Here is a 15,103-nt window from a genome sequence, read left to right as displayed (position 1 = left end):
CACACACACACACACACACACACACACACATACACACGCAGTTTGGTGACTGAACAACAATAACAATCATAACGATGATGTCATGTGACTCAGCTGCTGAGAAGTTCTGAGGAATCAAACCTGAAGACGAACACCTGGTCAGCCGCCCAGGCTCCCACCAGCAGGTCTACACACACACACACACACACGCGGGCTTGTTATTGATTATTTCCTTACTCTAATTAATCTTTAGAGACAGGTTATTGATCAGAGGGTTCTGGTGGGACTCTGGGGATTCTGGTTCTGGTGGGACTCTGACTGACCCGGGTATCCATTGCCGTCGATGTCGGACCCGGACCTCAGTGTGAAGCCGAACGCAGATGGGCCAATGGGGGAGGGGCTGTCAATCACCTGGGTGGGCGTGGCCGACAGCCCGTTAGCGTTACCGAGGTAGATCAATACCTGGCCACGCCCACTTCCTCCTGCCCAGGGGGCGCCAACAGCAACGTCTGCAGACAGACAGTTAGATGATCCTAATTCTAATCCTAATCTTAATGCTAATCTGAGTGAGTCTGAGTGAGTGTGTGTGTGTGTGTGTGTGTGTGTGTGTGTGTGTGTGTGTGTGTGTGTGTGTGTGTGTGTGTGTGTGTGTGTGTGTGTGTGTGTGTGTGTGTGTGTGTGTGTGTGTGTGTCTAGTCCTGTCCAAACTTCACCACTCCACTCTGGAGTTCTGTAAACAGACTATAATTACTATATATAACTATTGAATTTGTTACCGTGGTAACCGTCCATATCGAGGTCACCCAGTGCAGCAAGGGCGGAGCCAAAGCGTCCATACAGGGTGGGGCCGATCAGTGATTGGTCAGGATGGGAGGAGAAGGGGGCGTGTCTTCTCTGCAGGTACAAAACCACCTGAAGAAGAAACGCGTTAACAGACCGAAGCATCGTCATCACCTGGGAAGTTATCAGTTATCACAACTACTCATCACAACTAATCAGGTGAGTTTGTGATAAGTAGCTAATTCATTTCCTCGAATTTTTCTTGGCTAAAGTAACTAAAGTTTTTAAGTCAAAATGAACATATTGTTTTTGGTGTCAGTGGAAATAAATGTGGAGGTTCAGCCACTCTCCCACCTGTCCTCTCTCCTGGAGCTGCTCCGTCACCCGGTGCATAAAGAGGGGGGCTCCAACCAGGACGTCCTGCAGACTGACACACACACACACACACACACACACACACACACACACACACACACACACACACACACACACACACACACACACACATACAAAATGCTTCACTCTGACACTGATAGACACTTCACTGTGTGTGTGTGTGTGTGTGTGTGTGTGTGTGTGTGTGTGTGTGTGTGTGTGTGTGTGTGTGTGTGTGTGTGTGTGTGTGTGTGTGTGTGTGTGTGTGTGTGTGTGTGTGTGTGTGTGTGTGTGTGTGTGTGTGTGCCCAGTGAGCTGAGTCTTTAAGGTTCTCACCCATCTCCGTTGACGTCAGTAACAGCCACACTGTGACCGAAGTATGACGCCACCTGCAGGACAGACGGTGACAACACAAGACGACATGAAGCCGTGTGAGAGGAAGCTGGACTTTCACCTCCTCCCTGAGCTCCAGGAAGGTTCCACCTCCTACCTGGGAAAGGAAGGTTTCACCTCCTACCTGAGTTCCCAGGAAGCAGTGATGAACCCGCAGAGACACTCGACTCCGACCGTCGTAGATCTTCACCTGGAACACAACGTTCATCGCCAGTTTATCTGCAGCTTCACGGCTGAAGATCCTGAAAACTTCCATCATCACAGCGTGAATCTGATACAATGAAACTTCCTCAACTTACACTTCCTGCTGTGCTTCTGTCGTTAGGAACCCCGACCAGATAGTCTGAAACACAGCAGAGAGTCTGAAACACAGCAGAGAGTCTGAAACACAGCAGAGTCTGAAACACAGCAGAGAGTCTGAAACACAGCAGAGTCTGCAACACAGCAGAGAGTCTGAAACACTTGATGTTACATCGTGCCGTGTCAGATTATGAACCTGGGATTGAGTCTGCAGTCAGCAGACCGCTGGCCACAGAGTAACCTGGAAAACACAAAGACAGACTCAACTATGTTCTGCCATTCCGGAGACAAAACCGTAAATTAACATAAAGGAAAGTAACACAATGTAACGGAGCATAATGTAACATAGCATAAAGTATCAGAACATAAAGTAACATAAAGTAACATAATGTAACGTAATGTAACGTAATGTAACATAACATAACATAATATAACATAAAATAACCTAATGTAACATAACATAACATAATATAACATAAAATAACCTAATGTAGCATAACATAATGTAATGTAACATAACATAACGTAACATAACATAACATAACGTAACATAACGTAACGTAACGTAACGTAACGTAACGTAACATAACATAACATAACGGAACGGAACATAACATAACGGAACATAACATAACATAACATAACATAACATAACATAACATAACATAACATAACATAACATAACATAGCATAACATAACATAACATAACGGAACATAACATAACGGAACATAACATAACGGAACATAACATAACGGAACATAACATAATGGAACTTAACATAACGGAACATAAAGTAACAACGTAAATTAGCATAGCATAGCATAGCATAGCATAGCATAGCATAGCGTAACGTACCATAAAGTAACAATGAAACATAGCGCAGCGTAGTGGACCATAGCGGAGCATAACGTAACGTACCATAAAGTAACGTAGCATAACATAACATGCCATATAGCATCATAACGTAACAAAGTAACATAACGTAACATAATGTAACGTACCATAACATAACATAAAGTAAAATAATGTAACATAACATAGTGTAACATCATTTACTTCCATCCATCGTACCATAGTTTTCATCACTGGTGGTTTTACACGTCATGTGAGTAAAGTCAGTCAGAGGAGGTGAAAACTTTGCTCGCCTCACCGTGATAAACATCGTAACCTCCTCTTTCATACGATTGGCTGATTCCTGACACTTGAGGGATAGGTCCTTGGCTGCGCCCACTGTTGATGATGTCACTGACCTCCACTGTGATCACTTGACCTGAGGGCAGCACGGCGGAGCAGCAGTCACGTTAGCAGACCACTCAGTGCTGCAGTTCCTCTTCTTGACCAGCAGGCGGCACTGCTCACCCTGAAAGAAGAAGCTTCCCGGTGCTCCGAACACGAGGCGGCCGTCCTGACGCACACGGACAGTTTCAACATCAGCGAGAGGACGTGAAGCATGGCGTCGCTACGAAGGGAACTGCGACCTCACCTGTGTGACGTCGGTGCTGAAGCCCACCTCGCAGTAGCGCCGGTCGTTGGCTGGACAAGGAGAGGAAGATGGCGGTGAGTCTCGGCGTGAAACAGGAGAATTGGCGCAGAGTGTGTCGTACAGTAGCTGATCTGCTGGTAGTCGCCCTCCGTCAGCTCCGCCCGGCACGGCGAGAAGGTGACGGAGTGGTTGGTGGTCCGGTCCAGGAGCAAGCAGTTCCCCACTGGAGTCCTCCCGGATTCAGAACCACCCCTGTGGACGTTCCAGTGGTAGAGCGGCGCACACGCCTAAGGAAGAGCACGCCATGGAACAACACGCCACGGAACAACTCGCCACGGAACAACTCGCCATGGAACAACTCGCCACGGAACAACTCGCCACGGAACAACTCGCCACGGTGAGGGTCACCAAGAGCTCCAGTCGGAGTAGTGCAGAACTCACCAGTAGGAGAGAATCACTGCCTGACCGGACCGACCGGACTGACGCTCCGAACCACTGCCTGCTCTTACTGCCATGGAAGACCTTGCCCGGGCTACTGTACACCTGGTCACCTGAAATGAAGGGAACAGATGCCAGGTGAGACACAGTATGTACTGCTGTAAAGCCTGTTATTGCATGTAAGACATATAGGACCAGTCCAGTGGGTTGGGCAGGTACCACATGTACAATACAGAAAACAACCAGTATAGGGGAGAACAGAGTCAACCTGGACCACATGTGCAATCGGACCAGTAGGCCAGGTGGAACAGGTGGGCCAGGTGGGCCAGGTGGGCCAGGTGGGCCAGGTGGAACAGGTGGGACAGGTGGGATAGGTGGGGCAGGTGGGCCAGGTGGGCCAGGTGGAACTGGTAGAACAGGTGGGCCAGGTGGAACAGGTGGAACAGATGGACCAGGTGGAACAGGTGGGCCAGGTGGAACATGTGGGCCAGGTGGGACAGATGGGCCAGGTGGGACAGGTGGAACAGGTGGAACAGATGGGCCAGGTGGAACAGATGGGCCAGGTGGAACAGATGGGCCAGGTGGAACAGGTGGGACAGGTGGGCCAGGTGGGACAGGTGGGCCAGGTGGGACAGGTGGAACAGATGGAACAGATGGAACAGGTGGGACAAGTGGGACAGGTGGGACAGGTGGGACAGGTGGAACAGATGGGCCAGGTGGGACAGGTGGAACAGGTGGAACAGATGGAACAGGTGGGACAGGTGGAACAGATGGGCCAGGTGGGACAGGTGGGACAGGTGGGACAGGTGGGACAGGTGGAACAGGTGGAACAGGTGGAACAGATGGGCCAGGTGGAACAGATGGAACAGATGGAACAGGTGGGACAAGTGGGACAGGTGGGACAGGTGGGACAGGTGGGACAGTTGGAACAGGTGGAACAGATGGGCCAGGTGGGACAGGTGGAACAGGTGGAACAGATGGAACAGGTGGGACAGGTGGAACAGATGGGCCAGGTGGAACAGGTGGGACAGGTGGGCCAGGTGGGACAGGTGGAACAGGTAGAACAGGTGGAACAGATGGGCCAGGTGGAACAGATGGAACAGGTGGGACAGGTGGGACAGGTGGGACAGGTGGAACAGGTGAAACAGGTCAGTTGAGTATCGGTAGGAAAAGCAAGCAACAGGTGCGTCACCTGTCAGCTCGAAGTCCAGGACGTCACAGGCTCCTCCTCCAGGTGACCAGGGGCAGAGGAATACGCCCCCTCCCTCCACCACCCCCGACTGGCTGCTGTTGTACTTTGGAGCGCCGATGACCAGGAAGGAACTGCAACACGTAAACAGTTTACCGAGTTTTAATCGTCACAATAACGTGAACAATAACAAGACCTAACTGTAACTACCTTAGCCAGTTAGCACTCATTAGCTACGTTAGCCAGTTAGCACTCATTAGCTACGTTAGCCAGTCAGCACTCATTAGCTACATTAGCCAGTTCGCATTCATCAGCTAAGTTGACCATTTAGCACCCGTTAGCTTGCAGCTAGTTACACTTCATGTAGAAATATTTGCTGTGTGGTTGAAACCGTTTGCCTGTATCTAAAGACTGTAAAGCCACGTCTCCACTGCACAGAATGTGCCGGTAAGATCCAGTACGGTACAGTACACTTTTGTACAGTACTGTACCATACAGTTCTGTACAGTTCTGTAGAGTACTGTACCGTACAGTTCTGTACAGTAAAGTATGGTACGGTTCTACACGATTTGGTACAATTTTGTTTGGTCACCCTTCCGTTGGCGTATCCAGCACTAAGAAACAGGTTCCATAAGGAGTAACAAAACGCAGCCGTCTGGTGATTGGTCAGTGATTTGTTTCTCTGGACACCCCGGCTATTTTTTTAAAAATCTCATCGGCTATATGAATCCTACGTCGTTTACATCCTCCGCTTTGCACTGGTTGTTTTTCTTAACCCGTGGTTGTTTTTTTCTTGCAGCCATGAAAGAGAGGATTCAAACAGCCGGTGAGTTATTCATCGTCCATCGTCCATCGTCCATCCCCGCGTCGCATCCACTCTCCCAGAGTGGCTGGCTGGGTCGGGACCCGCCCCCAGCTGAGACTGCTGTTACGTAATGACATCACATATCTGTGGCGTTCACAACCCCACCTACATTTAAACCATACTGGGTCTGGGTACCCTTTGCCGAACCGTGAACCGGGACACGGCTTTTGTCCCATGTGACCCACTGGGTTCTCAGAGTGCTGCCCCCTGGAGGTTCCTAGGTTTTCGACAGACAACAGGAAGTTGTCGGTCTGAAGCTTCCTGCTCTGGATCAGTCTTATCGTCTCTCCTCTCACCCAGACTGGACCGGCAGAAAGTCTCCTCCTCTGAGTCTGGTTCTGCAGGTTTCTTCAGTCTGAAGCTTGGTCTTTCCTGTGTGTTGGTTTCGTCCGTCAAACTGTCCTGAAATGACTTTGTTGTCATCGAAGCGATGTAAATAAAGTCGAATTGAACTGAACAGATGACCAAATAACTCAAAGACGACCATTCTTCATGAGAAACAAAGCCATATACTATACTAAATATATATGCCATATACTAGATATATGAAATATATATAAAAGATCAATTAGAAATAATAGGTAGAACTACATTGCGAGGATTTATTTTCTCCAAAATAATATGAACGGTTGTGACCGTCACTTTAGTCACCGTGGTTCACTCACGTGTTGCCGACGGCGTGGAAGTCGACGGAGAATCCAAACAGACTTCCTGTCGGTCCGCTGAACGTCACCACTTCATCCAACAGCTTCACACTCACACTCACACACACACACAGCAAAACACACGCACACCTGAACACACACATCTTGCCTCCTTCAGTCCCAGCCACAGAGTGAAGCACTGTGTGTGTGCGTGTGTGTGTGCGCGTGTGTGTGTGTGTGTGTGTGTGTGTGTGTGTGTGTGTGTGTGTGTGTGTGTGTGTGTGTGTGTGTGTGTGTGTGTGTGTGTGTGTGTGTGTGTGTGTGTGTGTGTGTGTGTGTGTGTGTGTGTGATGATTGACAGTCAGTTGGACCACGGGGGTTACTGTTTCCTGGTGATTAAAATAAAAGTGTTTCCGGTAGTTTCCGTGGTTCAGCAGCTGCTCCGTCGTTCGACACAAAGTTTATTGTGAAAAGAAGAAGTGAGGGAATCGTCTAGACGGCGGTCAGGAGCAGAGGTGTGTATAAACTACAGACCTCACCTGTCCAGGTCTACCCGTCCTCACCTCGGTTATTATTATTATTATTATTATTATTATTATTATTATTATTATTATTATTATTATTATTATTCTGCTGGTCCTGGTCGTGGAACACTGGACCAGCTCTTTACCCTCCACCAGGTGCATGAGGGTTCATGGGAGTTCGCCCAACCAGTCCACATGTGTTTTGTGGATCTGGAGAAGGCGTTCGACCATGTCCCCCGAGATGTCCTGTGGGGGGTGCTCCGGGAGTATGGAGTCCGGGGTCCCTTGTTGAGGGCTGTTCGGTCTTTGTATTCCCGGAGTGGGAGTCTGGTTCGCATTGCCGGCAGTAAGTCGGACCTGTTCCCAGTGCACGTTGGCCTCCGGCAGGGGTGTCCTTTATCACCGGTTCTGTTCATTACCTATATGGACAGAATTTCTAGGCACAGCCGGGGGCCGGAGGGGGTCCAGTTTGGGGACCACAGGATCTCATCTCTGCTATTTGCGGCTGATGTGGTCCTGTTGGCCCCATCAAGCCTGGATCTCCAGCGTGCACTGACACGGTTCGCAGCCAAGTGTGAAGCAGCTGGGATGAAGATCAGCACCTCTAAATCCGAGGCCATGGTTCTCGACCGGAAAAAGGTGGCTTGCCCCCTCCAGGTCGGTGGAGTGCCCTTGTCCCAAGTGGAGGAGTTCAAGTATCTTGGGGTCTTGTTCACGAGTGGGGGAAAGATGGAGCGTGAGATCGACAGGCGGATCGGTGCAGCGTCTGCAGTTATGCGGATGTTGAATCGGTCCGTCGTGGTGAAGAAGGTTTATCGATTTACCGGTCGATCTTCGTTCCTACCCTCACCTATGGTCATGAGCTATGGGTCATGACTGAAAGAACGAGATCCCGGATACAAGCGGCTGAAATGAGCTTCCTCCGTAGGGTGGCTGGGTGCACCCTTAGAGATAGGGTGAGGAGCTAAGTCACCAGGGAGGAGCTCGGAGTAGAGCCGCTGCTCCTCCACATCGAGAGGAGCCAGCTGAGGTGGCTCGGGCATCTGTTTCGGATGCCCCCCGGACGCCTCCCCAGGGAGGTGTTCCGGGCATGTCTCTCCAGTAGGAGGCCTCGGGGCACACCCAGGACACGCTGGAGGGACTATGTCTCTCGGCTAGCCTGGGAACGCCTTGGGGTGCCACCGGAGGAGCTGGAGGAAGTGTCTGGGGTGAGGGAAGTCTGGGCAACTCTGCTTGGACTGCTGCCTCCGCGACCCGGCACCGGATAAGCGGTAGACAATGGATGGATGGATGGATTATTATTATTATTGTTATTATTATTATTATTATTATTATTATTATTATTATTATTATTATTATTATTATTATTATTATTATTATTATTATTATTATCATCATCATCATCATTATGTGAGTAATAATAAGTTATGACATCATCACATGGGTGTTGGACGTGCTGCAGCCTCCCTCTGTGAGGATACAGTGATGCAGCCGGTTGCCATGGCAACAGCAGCCTCCTCCCAGCATGCAGCAGTCCCCTCCCCGTCAGAGCGGCATCAGGGTGGAGCAGCAGACAGACGGAGAGCAGCGCTGCAGCCACGAGGTAAGACACCCGTCCTGTCCTCCACCCCCGGGCCGGCGCCTGCTCCTCCACCGCCTCCTTCTCCACCACCTCCTCCTCCACCAACTCCTCCTTCTCCTCTTCCTCCTCCGCTCCCCGGGAGCTGCAGTGGAGCAGTACCGCCGCGTGCTGCGCTCACTGTCTGGATGTCTCCACCCAGCTCACTGTTCCCGCCGCCAGTCGGCAGGCCAACAGGAGGAGGTGCAGGGGAGGAGGCGCAGGGGAGGAAGCGCAGGGGAGGAGGCGCAGGGGAGGAGGTGTAGACAGGTGGAGGCACATTGAAAGTGGCTTTATTGTGTTGCTGCATCATCATGGAGGATTGACTGAGCATGCTCAGTGACACCCCAGCTCTTCATCAGCACTATTCTCTCCGGCCTCATCTTCATCACTTCTGCTCCTCCTCGACATCACTTCTGCTCCTCCTCGACATCACTTCTACTCCTCATTCGTCTCTTCATCACCTCTGTTCCTCCTCCTCCTCTTCCTCCTCCCTGTCTTCATCTCTTCTGGTCCTCCTCATCAACCTCCTTCTCCTCTTCATTACTTCTGCTCCTCTATGCAGGAGAAAAGATGGAAGGAGACTCCGCCCCCATCAGAGATGGCCCCGCCCAGGAAGAGCAGAGGATGATGGGAGGTTGGTGTAATGATCGTTTTCACAAGCAAAACTGATTTGATGGTTTTAACTCCTCCTCCTCCCAGACTGACTCCTCCTCCCAGACTGACTCCTCCTCTTCTCAGACTGACTCCTCCTCTCAGACTGACTCCTCCTCCTCTCAGACTGACTCGTCCTCCTCCCAGACTGACTCCTCCTCTCAGACTGACTCCTCCTCTCAGACTGACTCCTCCTCCTCTCAGACTGACTCCTCCTCCTCTCAGACTGACTCCTCCTCCTCCCAGACTGACTCCTCCTCTTCTCAGACTGACTCCTCCTCCTCTCAGACTGACTCCTCCTCCCAGACTGACTCCTCCTCCCAGACTGACTCCTCCTCTCAGACTGACACCTCCTCCCAGACTGACACCTCCTCTCAGACTGACTCCTCTCAGACTGACTCCTCTCCCCAGACTGACTCCTCCTTTCAGACTGACTCCTCCTCTCAGACTGACTCCTACTTTCGGAGTGGTTCCTCCTCTCAGAGTGGCTCCTCTTCTAAGACTGACTCCTCCTCCTCGCAGACTGACTATCCATGTCCTCTTCTCCTCCCCATCACCTCCTCTTCTCCTCCCATCACCTCCTCTTTGTCATGTAGAGCTGGACTCTGGTAGTCTGGTGGGAAAACAGACCAATGGATGCTGGGAGGAGGAGGAGGAGGAGGAATTAACAGCTGTAGGAGAACAGCTGAGGAGCAGTGAGATGAAGCTGGAGGAGGAACAGCAGGAGCAAAAACATGATCCAGAAGACGGAGAACCTGGGATTCCCTGCACCTCCTCTGCACCTCCTGGAGACCAGGAGCAGCCTGATAGACATCGCTGCTTTTCTGAACCTCCTCCTGAAGATGAAAACCATGACCAACAGGACCATATGGAGGAGCAGGAGGAGGAGAAAGAAACAGATGGCAGAAAAGAAGAGGAGGCTCACTGCTCTTCCAATACACCTCCTCCTTCCTCAGAGGAGAAGGAACAAGTGGACGAAGAGGAGGAAAAGGAGGAAGAGGAGGAAGAGGAGGAAGAGGAGGAAGGAACGACCAAGACAGAGGTGACGACAGAGGAGTTGTTCCACAGAGGAGGAGAGGTGGAGACACAAGAGCAGCCTGACAGACGTGGCTCCTCCTCATCACCTCCTCCTGATGAAGAGGAGAAGCCTGACAGATGTAGCTCCTCCCCTTCACCTCCTCCTGGTGACACAGGACGTGATGAAGAGGAGGAAGGTCTGACGAAGAGGCAGGAGGGGTCGGCAGAGACCAGCACTGAGGAGCAGGGGGAGAAAACAAGGACACCAATCCATCAGACTCCTCCTGCTGCTGCTCCTCCCTCATTAGAAGACCTGGAGGCCTCGGCCAGTGAAACAAACGCTCCTCCCACCAACGGCCTCCCCAAGAAGGAGAAATGCTTGATGTTTGCTGCAGCTCCACCTGCCAAATCAAGCACCTCCTCTGCTCCGCCTGCTGCCTCAGTCAGCAAATCAAGTGCTCCTCCTCCTCCTCCGCCTGCTGCATCAGTCAGCAAATCAAGCGCTCCTCCTCCTCCGCCTGCTGCATCAGTCAGCAAATCAAGCGCTCCTCCTCCCGTGATGAAAGGTCTGTCCTGTTGTAACTTGTTTTACTCCTCCTCCTTTTTGGTTGGTAATAACTTTTGCTTAGATTAACATCATCCTCCTCCTCCTGCTCCCCCTGCTCCTCCTCCTCCCACCTCCCCCCCACCTCTGTGTTTCCGGATGTTGAAGGTGACACAGACTGGACGCCTCCTCTTTCACCTCCTGGTAGTCATGGAAACAGGCTGACGCTCACTGCCTTGCTTCTGCCTCCCTGACCTTTGACCTCTGCTTGTTTTCAGTTGGCTGCCTGCATCACGTGACCAATCACATTCAGTTGCATGTGTTTCACTTTTATGCTGAAAGGGTTTCTCATGTTTCCTGCTTCCCTTCCTCTTCTCTTCTTCCTCCTCTTCACCTCTACCTCTCGGAAAAATCCCCAACAAAACAAGCTGAAGAACAGATGAAGGTAAAAAAGGCCCATCTTTCTCTCTCTCTCATTCATCTCTCTCTCTCTCTCTCATTCATCTCTCTCTCTCTCTCTCTCATTCATCTCTCTCTCTCTCTCTCTCTCTCTCTCTCTCTCTCTCTCTCTCTCATTAATCCGTCTCTCATCTGTCTCTCTTTCTCTCTCATCCATCTCTCTCATCTGTCTCTCTCATCCGTCTCTCTCTCTCTCTCTCTCAGTCCAGGACATCAGGAGGAGTCAGAGCAGCCAAGATGATCACTGCGAAGAGTACAGGTACAATCCAGCAGGTTACTTAATCAATGAATTAACTGATCAACTGATCAACCAACCAACAAACCAAGTGACTACCTAACCGATGAGCTAACCAACTGACTAACTAAATGACTAACTGACCAACTGTCTAACTGACTAACTAATTGATTAACTAGCCAACAACCGACCAACTAACCAATTGACTAACTAACCAACCAACCAAGCAACTGATTAAATAACCAACCAAGTAACTAACCAACCGACTAAGTGCCAAACTGACTAACTAGCTAATTAACCTATTAGAACCAACTAACTAGCCAACTAACTAACTAACTAACTAACGATTGTCTAAGTACCCAACTGAGTACCAGATGAACTAGCTGACTATATAACCAACCCACTAACTAACTAATGGACTAACCAACCAACTAAGTAATCAACCCACTAATAAACCGACTAAGTACTCAACCGACTAACTAATAGACTAACCAACCAACCAACCAACTGACTAACCAAACAACCAAACGATTAATCAATAAACCAACCAACCAACTAACTAACCATTTAACTAAGTGACTAATTAATCAGCTGATTCACTAACTAAGCGACCGCTAACCTCCCTCATTTGGTGATGTCTTCCGTTACTATTGAGTCACCAGCTTTAACTACTTCCATAGTGAAGTTTTTAACTAGTCCCTCAAGCTTAATTAGTGAACTGTTTGTGTCTCAGAGTCAGTGGACGGCGTCAACAGTCCAGGAAGTCGTTCTCCTACCAGTCGATCGTCTACCCCCAACCGAGACGTGAAGAAGGTAAGGTCTAACCAGTCCACTGAACCGACAACCGGCCGGTAAACCGGTCCACTCACCGGACTCCAAACCCAGTAACGGGCCGGTAAAAAAGATGGTGTAGCTGTTTTTTGAGTTCACCAGGTTAACTTGGTTAACTGGTTCTGCAGGTGGCGGTGGTCCGGACCCCCCCCAGGTCTCCTGGCTCTGCCCGGGGCCGACCGCCCCCCCTCCCCTCCCACCCCATGCCTAACCTCAGCAACGTGAGGTCAAAGATCGGATCCACGGAGAACCTCAAACACACACCCGGCGGCGGGAAGGTGAGAACATCATCACGTCTCCATGCGCTAATGTCTGTACATGCTAGTGTGCTAATACGTCCACGTGCTAAAGTCTTTACGTGCTAACATCTGTAAATGCTAACGCGTTAACGTCTAATTGCAAACGTGCTAACATATCTATGTGCTGACATCTACACATGCTATCGTGCTAACATACATTTCTTCACACTGATGTCGCTACATAGTAATGTGCTACTGTCTCTATATGCTAATGTGCTTTTCATACTAACGTCTCTACTGTACATGCTAACATGCTAATGTCTCTATTTGCCAAACTCTACCAACATTTCTACATGCTAACATGCTAATGTCTCTACTTGCCAAACTCTATTGACCAACATCTCTACAAGCTAATGTACTAATGTCTCTACAGGATGACGTCTCTGCATGCTAACGTCTCCACCGTACATGCTAACGTCTCTACGTACTAACGTGTGTCCACAGGTGAACATCGTCCACAAGAAGCTGGACCTCAGCAACGTCTCGTCTAAGTGCGGCTCCAAAGGGAACATCCACCACAAACCAGGTAACGGCAAGTCGCCACAACCGATCGGTCCACCGATCAGTGATCAATTAGTGATCAATGAGTGATCAATGAGTGATCAATGAGTGATCAACGTGCTCCGCAGGTGGAGGGAAGGTGGAGATCAAGTCTGAGAAGGTGGATTTTACAACGGTCCAGTCCAAAGTTGGATCTCTGGAGAACATCACCCACACACCAGGTGGCGGCAAGAAGAAGGTAACTGGTGGCGCAGGCTGACGTCTGCTGCAGACGAAGCCACTTTTGGACAAAACAACTTTTGGACAAAATGACTTCAATAGAAAATGTCGTCCAGACAAAATATCTTCCAGACAAAATGTCGTCCAGACAAAACGACTTCCAGACGAAACAACTTCTACTGAAAACGACTTCTAGAAAAAAATGTCTTCCAGACAAAATGTCTCTTCATCTGCAGATCGAGAGTCAGAAGCTGATGTTCAGGGAGGCCGCCAAAGCCCGAACCGACCATGGCGCTGACATCATCGTTCAGGCCGACTCCTCCCCCGGCCGCCTGAGCAACACCTCCTCCCCGGGAAGCCTCAACGCCGCTGAAGCTCCGCCCCTCGACGACCTGGCCGACCAGGTGAGGCCCTCACTAACCAGAGGAAAACACCATGCACAGACACACTCACACCTGAATCTTCTCCCGACAGGTGTCTGCCTCACTGGCCAAGCAAGGCCTCTGATTGGACCATCTCCTGTGCCTGCTAAGCCCAGCTCCTCGTGTTACCAAGGCAACTGTTACCATAACAACCGTTGGAAGAAAGAAAAACAAAATTCATTATGCCTTTTTCCATAACTTTCCCCAGAAATACATTGCAGAGATTTTATGTTGCGAGGAAGAAACTGAACACGACGACCAATCACAGCTCCGTCTGTCCACACAACAGCCAACCGGAGCTCAGCGAGGTAATTACGGCATTAGCGTAGCTCTGGACCAGAGGAAGGCGGAGCTATCCTCGGCTACGCCCAGAAATGTTTGGAGACGAATCTGAAGTTTTCAGGGAATCAAACTCTGGAAAGTCTCGCGGCTCCAGTCGCCCTCTAGCTTCGTTAGCTTTATTAGCTTTGTTAGCATTGCTCATAAAATCTCTTCAATGACAACCTGTGTGTCTGACATCAACCCCCCCCCCCCCCCCCCCCCCACCATCCACACACTCATTACCCAGAATGCCGTTTGATTCCAGGTGCCAAACCAAGTCTGTGGCTGTTTAGCTGCTTTGTACCAATAAAGTTTCTCTTGAACGTGAAAGTTGGTGAGTTTCTCTCGTGTTGCATCTTTTAAAGGACCTCCAGAACTAGTACTAGAACCACAACTAGTTCCAATACCAGTACTACAACCAGAACTAGTCCGAGGACCAATACCATCACCACCTGCCCATTAGCCAATCAGTCAAGCTCATTTCAATGACCACACCAAGACCAGCACTAGAAACTCTGCTAGTCCTGAGGTGGTCAGTCAATAACACATCAACATCTGATTGGTTGATGATCCTGTCACTCAACATTTTAAGCCAATAGCAGGTCCAGCTTCCATCAGAGGCTAGCAATGAAGCTACTGCTGGTCCCAGCAGAGGAAAGGAGTTGTGATGCGTTTAGAGGGCATAGGAGATTTGAGCTCCACACACTAGAACCAGTCGTCTTCTGGATAAAGTTGCTAAAGTCACTAATTGATTCCAAACACAGATTTCAGAACCACTTTTTTTGCTAGCCCTGCTGCCCCTGACCACACACCACTGAGCAGTACTACAACAAGTACCAGTATTACAACTAGAACTAGTACTAGAACCACAACTACAATCAGAACCAGTACGACAACCAAAACCAGTACTAATATCAAAACCAGTACTAGAACCAACAACAGCACTACGACCAGTATGAGGACGAGAACCACTAACAGGACGAGAACCAATACCATTACTAGAACCAGAAC

General features: G+C 49.9%; 2 protein-coding genes across 2 annotated transcripts in view; one reads left to right on the top strand and one right to left on the bottom strand.

The window, feature by feature from the left end:
* Positions 1-6,612, bottom strand: part of itga2b (integrin, alpha 2b) — a gene marked incomplete at its 5' end in the record, with an annotated part of 11,476 nt that extends 4,864 nt beyond the window's left edge. Inside the window, 15 exons of the mRNA XM_080511564.1 lie at positions 121-166; positions 303-488; positions 756-891; positions 1,114-1,186; positions 1,471-1,523; positions 1,652-1,717; positions 1,827-1,870; positions 2,024-2,068; positions 2,980-3,099; positions 3,189-3,234; positions 3,313-3,362; positions 3,434-3,599; positions 3,754-3,863; positions 4,943-5,073; positions 6,470-6,612. Of these exons, the coding sequence (XP_080367690.1) occupies positions 121-166; positions 303-488; positions 756-891; positions 1,114-1,186; positions 1,471-1,523; positions 1,652-1,717; positions 1,827-1,870; positions 2,024-2,068; positions 2,980-3,099; positions 3,189-3,234; positions 3,313-3,362; positions 3,434-3,599; positions 3,754-3,863; positions 4,943-5,073; positions 6,470-6,612 (1,415 nt within the window). The remainder of the gene's footprint in view (positions 1-120; positions 167-302; positions 489-755; positions 892-1,113; positions 1,187-1,470; positions 1,524-1,651; positions 1,718-1,826; positions 1,871-2,023; positions 2,069-2,979; positions 3,100-3,188; positions 3,235-3,312; positions 3,363-3,433; positions 3,600-3,753; positions 3,864-4,942; positions 5,074-6,469) is intronic.
* Positions 6,613-8,497: 1,885 nt separating this feature from the next.
* Positions 8,498-13,856, top strand: maptb (microtubule-associated protein tau b; the record flags this gene model as incomplete). The annotated part of the gene is made up of 8 exons (XM_080511059.1): positions 8,498-8,575; positions 11,469-11,523; positions 12,233-12,312; positions 12,459-12,608; positions 13,074-13,155; positions 13,259-13,368; positions 13,586-13,753; positions 13,824-13,856. The coding sequence occupies 8 exons, from the start codon at positions 8,498-8,500 to the stop codon at positions 13,854-13,856; spliced, it is 756 nt and encodes a 251-aa protein (XP_080367185.1).
* Between the last annotated feature and the right edge of the window lie 1,247 nt (positions 13,857-15,103).

This window comes from Blennius ocellaris, assembly GCF_963422515.1.
Source record: "Blennius ocellaris genome assembly, chromosome: 16".
Taxonomy (NCBI): Eukaryota; Metazoa; Chordata; class Actinopteri; order Blenniiformes; family Blenniidae; genus Blennius; species Blennius ocellaris.
Note: the sequence above shows the minus strand (reverse complement) of the source record. Positions and strands in the feature narration are given on the sequence as shown.